Source organism: Oncorhynchus gorbuscha, linkage group LG01, assembly GCF_021184085.1.
Source record: "Oncorhynchus gorbuscha isolate QuinsamMale2020 ecotype Even-year linkage group LG01, OgorEven_v1.0, whole genome shotgun sequence".
NCBI lineage: Eukaryota > Metazoa > Chordata > Actinopteri > Salmoniformes > Salmonidae > Oncorhynchus > Oncorhynchus gorbuscha.
In genome coordinates, this window is record NC_060173.1 from 60,097,154 (window position 1) to 60,113,160 (window position 16,007).

At 42.4% G+C, this 16,007-nt stretch overlaps 1 protein-coding gene across 2 annotated transcripts in view; it reads right to left on the reverse strand.

Moving 5' to 3' along the window:
• Positions 1-242: 242 nt before the first annotated feature.
• prr5l (proline rich 5 like) overlaps positions 243-16,007 on the reverse strand; it is a 64,429-nt gene continuing 48,664 nt past the window's right edge. For both annotated transcript variants that reach the window (XM_046357824.1, XM_046357831.1), the window contains exons 2-9: positions 14,181-14,311; positions 11,268-11,348; positions 10,925-10,973; positions 7,605-7,662; positions 7,046-7,137; positions 6,532-6,666; positions 6,098-6,218; positions 243-2,080 (exon numbers count right to left, since the gene is read on the reverse strand). In XM_046357824.1, coding sequence (XP_046213780.1) covers positions 1,701-2,080; positions 6,098-6,218; positions 6,532-6,666; positions 7,046-7,137; positions 7,605-7,662; positions 10,925-10,973; positions 11,268-11,348; positions 14,181-14,311 — 1,047 coding nt within the window. In that variant the 3' untranslated portion in view covers positions 243-1,700. The remainder of the gene's footprint in view (positions 2,081-6,097; positions 6,219-6,531; positions 6,667-7,045; positions 7,138-7,604; positions 7,663-10,924; positions 10,974-11,267; positions 11,349-14,180; positions 14,312-16,007) is intronic.

Sequence of the window (16,007 nt, forward strand, 5' to 3'; positions counted from 1 at the left end):
TAATGGAAAAATGTATGTAAAAAATGTATCACTAGCCACTTAATATAATATTATTATACCCTACATTACTCATCTCATATGTATATACTGTACTCGATACCATCTGCTGCATCTTGCCTATGCCGTTCTGTACCATCACTAATTCATATATCTTTATGTACATATTCTTCATCCCTTTACACTTGTGTGTATAAGGTAGCTGTTGTGAAATTGTTAGGTTAGATTACTCATTGGTTATTACTGCATTGTCAGAACTAGAAGCACAAGAATTTCGCTACACTCACATTAACATCTGCTAACCATGTGTATGTGACAAATTTAAAAAATGATTTGAAACTAAGGGCAAGCATGGCATCCGTGACAGAGATGGAGAAACGTTCATCCATGTAGCTTGCTACATTTTCAGATATATTTAGTCAGAAAGTAATTTTCATTGCAAGTTAAAGCTTACTGTTAGCTAGCTAACATTAGCTGTCTGGCGCAAGTTCATGTTACATGTATGATCTGTGTAGTAACGTTATGCATATCTCAGAGCCATTTGTATTGCTAGTTATAGCCTAATGTTAGCTAGCTAGCTAACATTGAACCCAGCTAGTTGGTTAGATTTATCTACCTGTAGATTCATGCAGGGTAGTAATGTTATGAGTTGGGATTATGGTTCATTGTTTAGCTAGCTAGCTACATGTCTAAACCAAAGACTCCACTATTCAAGTAACCATTTCACTGTACCGTTTACACCTTCTAACAGGCTAGAAACTACCCAAAAACATTGTTTAGAAAGTTGCTTTTAATTTTTAAAAGGATGGGTTTATTGGTGTTAATTACGCACCAGTTATGCTATTTTGGACCCCCAGGCTGCTGAAGTCATGCATGATGTCATTTTGTTTTGTTAATAATTTTTCAGAACAACAATGACAAGTTTGATGTCGGACGACAATAGAATGTTCATGATGTCACTGTGACAACTGTTGATAGATGTAGTATAAACCAGCCTTTAGTCTTGAAATCTTTGGTTGTACACTACCATACTCACTGTTTAGCACATTGCCTCACACGTGAAAGAGATTGGTTGGGCTAAGTCTTAAGAGGATGTAAACGATGCTGAATGGGTGTGGAATAAGAAGAGCTCGTGTACCAAACATTCAAGGACCATTTTCTCAAAAGTGGGGTTACAAGTTTTTCAACTTTCAAAGCAGAATTACTTTCCCGTTTGTTCCTCAACTGCAGTGTATGATATACAGTTTTTCTAGCTGTGAGTCTAGGGAGTCAACTTTTATCTAATGTAAAAAATAAAAATACTAAAACAATGTTACAAAAGACCAAATGGAGGCGGTCAGTCACAAATATACTTTCTTTACATGAGGCTCAGATCTCACTGTCCCCTGTGTCCTTATGAGAGGTTAAATAGGGTAAAAACACTAGCTGTTACGGTAGATGCCTGTCATCAATCAGTTCCAACCGAGGAATGCGTCCCAGGAATAAAATAATGTGAATTGATCTGACATGTTGGCAATTCGGGTAACAGAGCTGTACGTAAACAATCAACTGTTTCCACATTTTGGCCTCTGAGCACAGAGGAGGGAAAGCCCTTGGGTGACAGGGACTCCACCCGACCACCCTGCTCGCACTCAGAGATGTTTTTTTATCCCCTCAGTTTCCAGGAATCAATAACAACAATGGTCTCCAGCTGCTATCACTGGTTAGCTGGGAGGATCGCAGCTGATTTCAGTCGATCTCTGCTTTCTAAAGGGCCCCACCACTCCCAGTGGGGATTCCAGGATGTCTGGATGGCTGGAGAAAGGCCTGGGCAGCATGCCGTTGCCTGCCATCCCGTTCCCACCACCGCCACCACTGTCCTCCTCCATCCCAGGCTGCATCCTGCCAGAAGCTGAGAGCAGCCGTATGTCGGAGTGTGCATTGGCCACTGTGTGGCGTCGGACTCCTCCCACCTTCTCCAGATAGGATTCCCCCTCCTGCTCCACTAGGGGAGCCAGAGAGGAGGAGTCTGAGGCATGATGATGAGTAACAGTGATCTCTGGTTGTGCCACTCCTCTTAACCTGGAAAGTGGTGCTCGGCATTCTAGGGATAGAAGAAGAGGAAAACACCTGTTTGAGTATTTCTCTGCTATTGTTTGAAAGTAATACAGTCGACTCCTGATGAGTATGCATTGGATAAATGCAATGCAATGTAGTTCACAAGTCCTAATTCAAGAACAATTGTTAAAGGCCCAGTAGTCAAAAGTATGTTTATTTCCAGTTTTTTTCTATCATATTGTACAACAGCTGATGAAACTAACAGTGCAACATTTTTTTTTTATAAGTGATATTTCCTGTGCCTTAAATAATTATTCCTGAATTCATCTCCCAGTGTATGGTGGAAAGCAGACTCAACCAGATTTTCCTCTAGGATTTTGCCTGTGCTCAGCTCTATTCTATTTATTTTTCATCTGGAAAAACAGAACAATTTCAAGCACACCCATAACATGATTCAGCTACTGTACCACTATGCTTAAAAATATGTAGAGTGGTACTCAATAATGTGTTGTATTGGATTTGCCTCAAACATAACACACATCAAACATTTGTATTCAGGACAGAAAGTGCTTTATCACATTTTTTTGCAGTATTGCTTTAGTGCCTTGTATCAAACAGTATGCATGTTTTGTAATATTTTTTATCCTGTATAAGCTCCAATCTTTTCAATCTGTCAATTAGGTTAGTTTTGTGAAGTATGTACTGCTGTTGTTGATTCACTTAGTCTTGCCATAACAAAAGGGTTGAATACTTATTGACTCAAGACATTTCAGCTTTCATTTTGAATTCATTTGTAAAAATGTCAAAAAACATTATTCCACTTAGACATTATGGGGTATTGTGTGTAGGCCAGTGCCAAAACAAAATCTCAATTTAAATGTAGGCTGGAACACAACAAAATGTGGAATAATTCAAGGGGTGTGAATACTGTAGTTGCTGGCACTGTAGTTGCTGATTGAAAATACAATTTTTTTGACCTCATCCCATCAGTAGAAGATGCCTGGCTATTCTTTAAAAGTGCCTTCCTCACTATCTTAAACAAGCATGCCCCTCTAAAAACATTTAGAACTAGAAATAGATATAGTCCTTGGTTCACGCCAGACCTGTCTGCCCTTGACCAGCACAAAAATATCCTGTGGTGTTCTGCATTAGCATCGAATAGCCCCCGTGATATGCAACTCTTCAGGGAAGTTAGGAACAAATAAACACAGGCAGTTAGAAAAGCTAAGGCAAGCTTTTTCAAACAGAAATTTGCAACCTGTAGTACAAACTCAAAAAAAGTTCTGGGACACTGTAAAGTCCATGGAGAATAAGAGCACCTCCTCCCAGCTGCCCACTGCTCTGAGGCTAGGAAACATTGTCACCACCGATAAATCCGCTATAATTGATCATTTCAATAAGCATTTCTCTACGACTGGCCATGCTTTCCACATCGCTACCCCTACCCCGCTCAACTGCCCGACACCCTCCACAGCAACCCGCCAAAGCCCCCACCATTTCTCCTTTACCCAAATCCAGATAGCCGATGTTGTGAAAGAGCTGCAAAATCTGGACCCCTACAAATCAGCCGGGCTAGACAATCTGGCCCGAAATTGTTGCAACCCCTATTACTAGCCTGTTCAACCTCTCTTTCGTATAGTCTGAGATTCCCAAAGATTGGAAATCTGCCGCGGTCATCCCCCTCTTCAAAGGGGGTGACACTCTAGACCCAAACTGCTACAGACCTATATCTATCCTACCCTGTCTTTCTAAGGTCTTTGAAAGCCAAATTAACAAACAGATTACTGACCATTTCGAATCCCACCATACCTTCTATGCTATGCAATCTGGTTTCAGAGCTGGTCATGGGTGCACTTCAGCCGTGCTCAAGGTTCTAAACGACATCATAACCGCCATCGATAAGAGACATTACTGTGCAGCCGTATTCATCGACCTGGCCAAGGCTTTCGACTCTGTCAATCACAACATTCTTATTGGCAGACTCGACAGGCTTGGTTTCTCAAATGATTGCCTCGCCTGGTTTACCAACTACTTCCCTGATAGAGTTCAGTGTGTCAAATCGGAGGGCCTGTTGTCTGGACCTCTGACAGTCTCTATGGGTGTGCCACAGGGTTAAATTCTCAGGCCGACTCTCTTTTCTGTATACATCAATGATGTTGCTCTTGCTGCTGGTGATTCTCTGATCCATGCAGACGACACCATTCTGTATACTTCTGGCCCCTCCTTGGACACTGTGTTAACTAACCTCCAGACAAGCTTCAATGCCATACAACTCTCCTTCCGTGGCCTCCAACTGCTCTTAAATGCAAGTAAAACTAAATGCATACTTTTCAATCGATCGCTGCCCGCACCTGCTCGCCCGTCCAGCATCACTACTCTGGACGTCTCTGACTTAGAATACGTGGACAACTACAAATACCTGGGTGTCTGGTTAGACTGTAAACTCTCCTTCCAAACTCACATTAAGCATCTCCAATCCAAAATTAAATCTAGAATCGGATTCCTATATCGCAACAAAGCATCCTTCACTCATGCTGCCAAACATACCCTCGTAAAACCGACCATCCTTCCGATCCTCGACTTCGGTGATGTCATCTATAAAATAGCCTCCAACACTCTACTCAACAAACTGGATGCAGTCTATCACAGTGCCATCCGTTTTGTCACCAAAGCCCCATACACTACCCACCATTGCGACCTGTACGCTCTCGTTGGTTGGCCCTCGCTTCATACTCGTCGCCAAACCCACGGCTACAGGTTATCTACAAGTCTCTGCTAGGTAAAGCCCTGCCTTATCTCAGCTCACTGGTCACCATAGCAGCACCCCCTCATAGCACGCGCTCCAGCAGGTATATCTCACTGGTCACCCCCAAAGCCAATTCCTCCTTTGGTCGTCTTTCCTTCCAGTTCTCTGCTGCCCATGACTGGAACGAATTGCAAAAATCTCTGAAGCTGGAGACTCACATCTCCCTCACTAGCTTTAAGCACCAGCTGTCAGAGCATTTTACAGATCACTGCACCTTTACTTAGCCAATCTGTAAACAGCCCATCTATCTACCTACCTCATCCCCATATTGGTATTCATTTATTTATTTTGCTCCTTTGTACCCCAGTATCTCTACCTGCACATTCATCTTCTGCCGATCTACCATTCCAGTGTTTAATTGCTATATTGTAATTACTTTGCCACCATGGCCTATTTATTTCCTTAAATTACCTCATTTGTACTCACTGTATATAGACTGTTTGTTTTCTTTTGTTCTACTGTATTATTGACTGTATGTTTTGTTTATTCCATGTGTAACTCTGTGTTGTTGTATGTGTCGAATTGCTACGCTTTATCTTGGCCAGGTCGCAGTTGCAAATGAGAACGTGTTCTCAACTAGCCTACCTGGTTAAATAAATAAAGGTGAAAACAGCTGGTTTTTTCTTCCCCACTCAGACCACTCCCAAAAGCTATTTTTGCCCATTTGAATGGAAATCTATTACAGTAAGGTACTTAATTGTTACCCTGAAATGATTTGATATTGATATAAAACCTGCTGCATTGGGCCTTTAATTACTCTGGGATATCTGCATGCTCTAGTTTAGTGCATGATGTCACCACCATCCCAAGCCATTGAATTGATCAGGTTGACTGTAATGGCAATCGTAGAAACAACTCCACTGGGGAAGGGGAGTAAAAGTGCAATAAAGAAAAAGTGTGTGTGCTAGCCAGTTCCAGGCCAGTGGGATAAGAAATGTGATCAAATGCAGATTTGCAGGCTCTGGTGATGTTTTTTATGTGATTTGTCATGCCATAGAAGCCTAGTTAGGGCTTTCAAGGCTTATTTCCCCTCATAGAGCCTGGGGGCCACGGTAAAGGGATCACACATTCTCCTTCTTATTAAAAAAACAGGTCAAATTGCTGTTAATGCTTCTTTTGAAAACAAGTACTATTTTTATTTTGTTCATTATTGTTCAAAATACAATATGATTAGGGAAAGAAAAAAATCACTTAATCTTACTACAAAAAGTGGGACCAAAGCTGATACTATGTTCTGTTGTGACCCAGGCCACTCACCTACGAAGCAGTTGGTGTTGCTAACGTGGAGGACGTTCCCCAGGTAAGGCGAGATGACTGTCTCGACCAATCCCTCTAGCTGATAGTACTCTTGACTGGGCCCGTTAGACTCATGGATGCCCTGTGGATAGATACAATGACAGAAACGTGGACAGATACATTGTGAGTAAGCATGGGATGGTGCTCAACACAGACAGTTGACACAGGGGCCTCACTTTGAACCCAAATTGCATTAACTTCATATTACGATGTGAGATAATGTTACGTTCATTTGCCACAGAGTCAGGCTCTGATTTGCCATGTAGTACAACTGACCCAAAGGCGTTTAGAAGCTACATGTACTAACTATTATTATTCTACTATATGTGGTGACAATTGTCACATGAAGTGTCTACATGTCCAGATTACAATGACTGGTGTAGAAGTAAGCTTACCTGCAGAATCAGCAGCATTTGTGTGATGGCTGGGGGGACTGTGGCAATGGGTAGTAGGTCTTCCAGGGAGAGCTTCAACAGGACCAGGTCTCTGAAGCCCAGTAGAGCCATCTGTCTGACGGTAAGCTCCTGACCCTGCACTCACACAGGACAAAACACACATAAACGAATGATGTTCATGAGGGATGAAATTAGATGGCAACATTGCAGTAAAGGGCTGGGAGGACTTCAAGATGCCAAATAAATGAAAGAGTATGGCAAAAAGCAGAGGCTGTAATTGAGAGAGGGAAGGAGAGAGAGATTTCTGACCCTACACTGACAGGGGCAGGAGAGGATTGTCCCTATCTGGCTGTGTGCAGTAGAATGAGCAGCCAGTTTCAGAATTAAGCCAAGAGGGCAGGATTAATAACACCCCTACTGTATAAACCAAGTGCCATGGGATTGTACCGATTACTGAGGGTCAGGCAGTCGGTTTAAAGTCTCAGCGAAAGGACGGGCTGTATGTTGACAGTACCTGAACAGGATAGAATATAGCCTGGAGCGTGGGCAAGATCCCAGTGAAGAACCTGACCCACATCTCAGACAGGATAAGGAGTTGACTGTCACCTGAGGAGAAAGGGAGGGACAAATGAACCACCATTAGATGACACTGTGACAAATGGCACAGATCTAAGTTCTTCCACAGAGCCTTCGTTCCCTGAGTCTGAAAGCATTGGACAGGTGGAAAGCAATATGGCACTTGGATAAGGATTTTTACTATTGAATTGCTATTACACATAATGCTTTATGCTACACAAGACTGAATTGAGGTGGTCAATCACAAATAAACTCTTTACATGAGGCTCAGATCTCACTCTCATTTCTGTGTCCTTAGAGGTTTTAATAGGGTAAAAACACAAGTGGTTACAGTAGATACCTGTCATCAATCAGTTCCAACCGAGGAATGCGTCCCAAGAATAAGACCTTGGGGAAATACCCTGACCATCTCGCTGTGAACAAAGTAGCTTCCTTAAATGTAAATGCAAAAAAGCCAAATTGTTTGCAATGTTTCATGGCGCAGATGGTACACTTACCCTCATAAAGTCTAATCTTCTCCAGAATATGTGACAGGCCTTTGGTCAAGAGTTGATTCTAGGACAAATTGTTAGAAAGAAGGAGTAAATGTTAGAAACGTATGTTTTTAAATTAAAGGAAACAGTAACAGTTTCAAGTTCTCTTACATGGCTGTTACCAATGACTCTATTAACATATACATGAGAGACATCTGGTGTGCAAATGAAATGCATCTCACATGCCAGTTAGTGTAAGGTTGCTGAAAGGAGGTGTTAATCTGTGTCCTATCCAAACACGTAGAAAAGGGGATATTTATAACCAACGTTCTGAAAGAACAGGTTTCAACCCCTTCAAAAAAATCAGTTCTCTGCTGACTGAATAATTGATCAACAAATGCACAGAAAGGCACTAAGCAAAAGAAAATCTGCTCATTGCATATAGAGGAGCTGGTGGGACAGCCAGTGGAAAATACGGAGCATAGTGGTTGGTAATGTTCCCTAGTTGCGCCGTGATTTGCTCAGTGTTCTGTTACTCATGGGGACACTACGTCACCGCAAAATTTATTGGGAGAGCTCGAAAATTCAAGCCCCTTTGGTGCTGCCATAGAGTTACATTAGAAGTGTCCATCCAAGAAGGCTCAAGGTCATTGGCCACAGAAAAAAAAATCAAATCATGTTATATCTACCGTAGCTTTGATTGGACTGATGTCAACATCATACTTTCAAAATCTTAGCTAGCAAGCTAGCAGTCATCATCATGAATGAAGTCGACAATCTACTGGCAAATCCTTTTCGATCCTTGCCATGTGAAGAGAAATTATGAAGATAATTTATAGATTAAACATATTGGTGCTCATCGGCCATTGGACATAAACATTACAGAACACATTGGAAATTGCAAGTTCAACAATGATGTGGTTTGGAAGGAATCGGTGGCTAACTGCAAGCATTGCAAAGCAATCACTAGCATGCTATTCAGTGGAGTGGGTGTGTGGTCCAAGTCTAGGTTTAAGGATCTCTTTTCCAAGCTTAAAAGGATAAACATTCAACATTTGCAATGCTGTCAATCCAGCATGGCTTCTGCAGCGTTCAAAACAACTGGAAACTCGGAACTGGGAAATCTCAGACTTCAGTGAGTTCAAGACAACTGTGACCTTGGAGAAAAAGACTAGCTCTGACTGGGAAAATACGTTTTGAATGGTCTTCCAACTCGGAAGACCAAAACTGTTCGCTGCTCTGGCCCCCCAATGGTGGAACAAACTCCCTCACGACGCCAGGACAGCGGAGTCAATCACCACCTTCCGGAGACACCTGAAACCCCACCTCTTTAAGGAATACCTAGGATAGGATAAGTAATCCTTCTCACCCCCCCTTTAAGATTTAGATGCACTATTGTAAAGTGACTGTTCTACTGGATGTCATAAGGTGAATGCACCAATTTGTAAGTCGCTCTGGATAAGAGCGTCTGCTAAATGACTTAAATGTAAATGTAATGTAAATGGAATTCAGAGTCGGGAACTCAAGCCTCTTTCTAGAGCTTTGAACTGAAGATCACTGATGTCATGATTCAACGTTTACAGAGTTCCCAGTTGTCTTGAAAGCACCATAAATCCAGAGAATGCCAGACTTTGATGACAAAGTTTGATGACAAAATTTGCCCACGAAGGTCCGCCACGCCACTTCCTGTTCAAGTGAGCACAGCACAACAAGTTGAGTCAGAAAATGTATTGTATGCTGCTTCAGAAATTATGTAATATGCCAGGGAGATGTGTATACTGTAGCTAAGAAAGTAATACTGAGTTGTTATGTTGTAAATTGAAATACTTGCTACACCAGAAGTTAATGGTTATATGTAGGAGGAATGTTTATGGTGGGGTCAATTGAGGGCGGATAAGAGCCATGGGCCTGGGAAGTTACTAAGTAAGGGAAAAAGGCAATCACATGGTTGCGGTCACTGATAACGGTGGTGAGCTGTGTTTTAGTGAGGAATGGGGGCCGAGGTCAGGCCAGGTCACATGAAGGGAGAAGGAACAGTTTACTACCCACATCACTTAACTTCCTGCCTAGCAACAAAGATGTAGGGTTTAGAAAAAAGGAGGAGACTCCGCCTAAAGGGAGGTTTAAATACTTGTGCTGTTGGAACCATGTCTTGGTCGCTGTTTGACCCGTTGGGTGAATAAACTTCGTTTGAGCTTTGACTAGTTGTCTGTTAGTTTTTCACTCTGTTTGTCAGAACCTAACAAAGTTTATGTTGTGTAGTAAGCCATTACTTGCCCATGTGCCTCACCCTAATAATTTGGTCCCTTTTCCCCTCATAATATAGCCTACTGTTCTGACTTGGTGGTGCATGTAGCCTATAGCCTGTTTTAAAGAAATGTAATCATTGAATATTGTAAGAGCTTTCATTGTCTGCATATGCGCCCCCCTTATTTATCCTATGGTTCTGACTTGGTGTACAGTGAGAATACTGTAAGAATGGCCCATGTTCTGAATTCTATCGCTGTACATTTCAAAAGTGTTTAACAAATAGTTATATTGACTACGTCCGTCCTAGTTCGCTCGTTAATGTCTTCATCGAAATTACGGATTGCCTCTCATCCACTCGTTGTCCCAGTATGCCATTATTTATACATCTCAATTGTCAGTAGAAACCACATATGTTTAAGCAAGTCAGCCATATTAGCTATGATTTTTTTAAAGGCAGTAAATGAGGCTGAATGAACTGTTTCTCTGCCAAAGCTCCGTTGATAGCAGTGATAAGGTGTTGGGACTGCTGTTGGGACTCCGTTGTTGAGACAGCTTTAAGTAGAAGCTAACAGTTTGTGGGCACCGTTTGTCACCGTTATAGTGCACTTTATGTATTGTTTAGTGTTGTGTAGTGTAGTGGCTTTGCTGGCATGCATCTCCATTTTGGGGGGGAGTTTGCCCCACCTAGATTTACATGCTAAAATCGCCACTGGCTCAACTGCTATTTCAAGACAAATAATTAAGACAGCAATCTAAATGTAGTTCATTAAAACACCAAAACACCTTTCACTTCAATTGAAAAATAAATATATGTATTACTTCATTATTATTACTACATTTGACACATGTATATGATTTTCCAGGTACCTTGGCTCTGTTCTTATTGAGGCATTTTCCTAAAACACCTTACAAACACATTTGACTGGAAAGTTTGTAAAGGGTTTTTTGGAATGAATGGGGCAAAAATCCTTTCAAATCTGATATGGCTATTAAATACACTACATATGTAGCTACATGTGCATTATATTAATAAACTACTCCTTTGATCATTTTGGATGGTGAATCTACAGTACATGCAAGGGGAAAGGGCATACCTGGAAGTACTCTGTGATGAACGAGCCCAACTCAGTCTTGAGGAGCCATCTAAAAGGACACAGAACAATGGGACACTAGCTAATAACGTGAAAGAAAAACATCGATTTAAAACGCACTTTATAAAAGTATTGACATACAGTGGTGCCCTAAATCAAAGGTGGTATAAACATTTTGATGTCTCCTTTCCTTTATGTTGATTCCACTAATGCCTTATCTGTCAAAGCCTTACGGGTTACAAGAACAAAACAAGGAGGACCGTATCCCCAAAGCTTCCTGCAGTGTGCGGTGAAGTCACAAAGCTCTTACAGAGTACGTCTATCTAGACTGTCAATTCAACCTTACCTGATGCTCTCATTGAGGGTGTAAAGCTCATTCGCTTGCAACCCTCCACCCTGGAACACTTTGATCACGGCTGTTTGGACGCTAAGGGAAAGAAACACAGGGTCAGGTCAGAGCTCATAGGTCAGAGGGCATAGGTGAGGGAGCCTCAACTGCCTGGAAAATGGGAAGCTCTGGCTGAGATCGACAGGACAGTATTTAAACTTTTCTGAAAGATGGCTGTTGTGATAGATGGTGATTAGGTTGCCTCATTTTGTCTAAGAAGTCATTCATACACTGAGTATACCAAACATTCGGGAACACCTTCCTAATATTGAGTTGCATCCCTATGCCCTCAGAACAGCCTCAATTCGTCGGAGCATGGACTCTACAAGGTGTCAAAAGTGTTCCACAGGGATGCTGGCCTATGTTGACTCCAATACTTCCCACAGTTGTGTCAAGTTGGCTGGATGTACTTTGGGTGGTGGACCATTCTTGATACACATGGGAAACTTATGAGCGTGAAAAACCCATCAGCGTTTGCAGTTCTTGACACAAAGTGGTGCGCATGGCATCTCCTACCATACCCCGTTCAAAGGCCCTTAAATATTGGCGCTCGTCGTCGCCAGGTTTACTAGCCGCCACCTTTCCCTTTTTTCTTTTCTGTTTGTTTTGTCTGCGATTCTTTTCACACCTGGTTTCATTTGCGTTTATTTCTGTGTGTATATAGGGTACCTGTTGCCTGCCTTAGTTCGTGCGAGATTAGACTTGTGTGTATTGCGCTCGATTGTATTTTGATGTTTGTTGTTTTCACGGTTACGCACGTGTATGTAAAGTGGCGGAACTGTCTTTGTTCCTCCTTGTTTTGAAACACACATCAAAGCACGCAACAGGCTAACCAATACAAGGGTTGATAATTGGGGACCATCCGGGAAAATTTGAGGCTTTTTGAGCCTGACAACAAGCCATTCTCAACAAGGTTGAAAAGTGACAGTGAAGATGAGGCCTCAGAGTCAGATGTTCAAGGGGTGGACATTGAGGAGATCTAGGGAGAAGACATGGAAGACAAACAAAGCTTTAGTTTCTGGACTATTATTTTACAGATGTATGTTGAAAATGTTTTTGGGAAATGGGATGGATCATTGGGGATCATTCAATACTCCCTTTCTTTTGGTGTTCAGTATGCACACATGACTGTAAGTCGCTTTGGATAAAAGCGTCTGCTAAATGGCATATATTATTATTATTATAAATCATCCCATGTGAAGAGTCAACTCGTTTAATTAAAGTTAAATTTGTAACTAAATCATTTAAAAAAATGTCTATTGGAAGAAAATTTATGATTTATGTCTACTTATGATAAAGTAAAAGGTTTATGTTTCTGTCTCCATATGATATGGTAAATATATCCAATGCAAAAAACATCTACATTTAAATGGTAATAATATTAATTTGCATATATTTTTGTTAACTCCCATGGAAAGTTTCCACCCCCGAATATTACCTAAAATGTGCAACCCTAGTCTTGCCCATTCACCTTCTGAAGGGTACATATACACAATCCATGTCTCAAATGTCTCAAGGTTTAAAAATCCTTCTTTAACCTGTCTCCTCCCCTTCATCTACACCGACTGAAGTGGATTTAACAAGTGACATCAATAAGGGATCCTATCTTTCACCTGTTCTGTCTATGTCATGGAAAGAACAGGTGTCCTTCATGTTATGTATACTCAGTGTATGTCTTGAGCCATGTTAATTACAAAAACATTTTTTAAACTTGTTTTGATAACAACCCACCGTGGACAATTAGTGCCCTGCAACATTTTCTGAATATGAATTCTCCAATGTAGTAAAAGAGGTGTGAAGTATGATGCATTTTGCAACAGGGAGGCATGGACATACTGTAAACAGTGAAAACCAGAGATCCATTTAAAGCCCCTCTGCAGATATTGTCATAACATGACATAACATATTGTCATAACATGGCCTTGGGGGTTTTCATAAACCTTTTCATTGTGTAGCAAAGCTGTGTAAAGGTACTGTCCAGAATCAACCCCTAGCTCATACCCCCTGGGCACTTTTGTAGAGCTGAAGGAATTAGAAAGGAAAATAGGGCTTGTGAAAACTTGGCATTGGCCTTTTGTCCTAGTTTAGGGACGGTCCGCTATCAGATCAAAACAGTGCAGCGTACCATTGTGACTTCGGCCCTTTGCTGTGGAGGACTGTGCCGTTCAAGCGGTGGCGGCGGCCGGTGACCATGTGACCAAGGACACAAACTCCACACCTATGGAAAGACCCCCTGCTTTCGGTGGACAAAGAGCATGCCAAGCACCTCAGTGGCACCTCTGGGGTTTATTGGAAGGGACCTCTTAGCAGCCGAAGCACCCGCTGCCCCATCCGCTTCCCACAAAACATCCTGTCAAATGCTCTATTCACTTCCTGAGAGAAGGGGGGAGAGCTGTCTGACACATTTCCATACCGAAATAAAGGGTTAGCTTCCGTTTCTGTAGTGAATATGTTCAAAACCGCCAGCTCAACAGTACTATCTACACTTTTTGCAGATAAAGAGTGATGGGGTGGTCAGAGAGGAAAGAGACCATCGCAGGTCTTCCTGCTCCAACCCGGACACTTACTAATATACAAAAACCCACATCCTCTAAATACTTCCTGGTGGGATTACAACATTATTTATCCTGTCATTTCCTATCATGTTCTCTTTGGACATTTTAGGGAAATAAAGTGAGGCACAAAGAAATATGATATGTATCAAATCTAGTTGCTTCCCATTTGAAAGCAAACCAAAGTCAGTTCAGTATCTAATGACTGATATAGACCCTCTGTCAGAGATATATGAAAAGAGAAACGTGTTTCACACACTCAAACACACACATTTAAAAGCAGTGTTGGATGTGGTTCACACAGATGAGGCCCACCCACCTATTCCAGACACTGGTGTTGGACAGCTGCTGGCCGACCGAGCTGGCGTGGAAGCAGGCGAGGTCCGTCAGCACGGGCGAGCTCATGAAGCGCGGACGGGGCCGGCGAAAAGATCCCATCATGCACCAGGCCTGCAGAAAACACAAGTCAGTGGTTAATAATGGCTATTCAATTGGGTGCAACTAAAAGTTCATGACATTGCCGATTAAAAAATAAATAAATTATCCTGCAGTATAGAAGTCTGTGTATGAGCTATTCAGTGCATTTCTGCCTCCAATGCTAAAGCCGTTCATTCTACTGAATAGACCACATGGAAGAAAGGAAGACTTGGTGTGACATTGTGAAAATTTCAGAATCAACAGCCACTGGCGTAGACAAAGACTGAAACCAAAATACTTTGGCTACAACACTCACACAAAATGTGTTTGTGGGTGTACAGTAAACCACTACAGTGAGCGAGTAAGTTCACTAAGCAAAACTGTGTCTGAGGGGGAAGACAGACACTCGCTCTCACAGCAGGTATGCATGCTTATGTTGTCTCAATACGAGAGAGCCTGTATCATTCCGAAAGCAGAGAGGTGGTGAACCCCCGCTGTGCAGTCATGTCAACTTCCTCTCGTCCATTAGCTTCCTGCCTTACTGCTCTAATCCAAACCTCAGTACTGTTTACAGCACAAACTGTGCCCTAATGAAAGGGCCAACCGCCAAAAGCCTGGGTTGGTTAGGTAAGAGAAGAGTGGCTAAGCTAGGCTACACTAGGATATAATAAGAGCCTGAGAACAGCATTGGATTTGGCGTCCCGCACAGATATATGGATAGCTTGTGAGCCAGGCCCCAAAAATAACGCTGTGTCGAGAACTTAGTAAACTAAAATGAAATAAGGGACAAGGTGACAGGAGGTGGGCCATCGCACAGCTTTTAGTCTCAAGTCACCCACTGACAGAGAGAGCAGGAAGCCCACATGAAGGGGAAGGGAGGGTGGTGAATGCCACCAAATGTTGTAAACAACGCACATGCGCTCTTTCCCACGCATTGAAAAGGCACTCCTGCACAAGCTGGCCTGGTACATAAACAATCACACACAGACTTGCACAAACACAAGCTAGCAAACACCTACGGTACACACTTGAGAAATGCACATACAAGCTGGAGAACACACACACCGCCTGTACCCACCACGTCACCCCATCCCACACACATCTGGGTGTCAGAAAGTATCCCTACCTCGCCAATCTACTCTGTAGAATGAGAGCAGATGCAACAGCACCCACCACTCATTTAAAGAGGCACAATGCCTAATATTCAAGATATGTGGGCCAACCCTTGCTTGCGTGAAAGAATTGGTTGAGATTTACAAATGTGTTATGACCAGCTCAGTTGGGCCTGTCTGTGTACAAATGAATGAATGAATGAATGAATGAATGAATGAATGAATGAATGAATGAATGAGAGAGAGAGAGAGAGAGAGAGAGAGAGAGAGAGAGAGAGAGAGAGAGAGAGAGAGAGAGAGAGAGAGAGAGAGAGAGAGAGAGAGTACGTGACTTATGTACATGTGTGCCCTCATCAAGTGCAGATCCTAAATTAGAGAGAACATCGAAAAGCTGTAAATGAAAGATTATTCTGCACCTCATTTTTTTCTCTCGCCTTCGTGCTCTGCTCTGCGTCCCCTCTAATGCTGTCCCTTTGTGCACTCCACTGAGGGTAGCCTGGCAACGCTAAATAAGTATTTAGCAATCACCTCTCTCTCTGTTCTCTGTTTGGCAGACCAGATGAAAATAAACAATAGCATGCTTGTGTGCACCCACCCCGGGTGCTTCCATTTGCCCT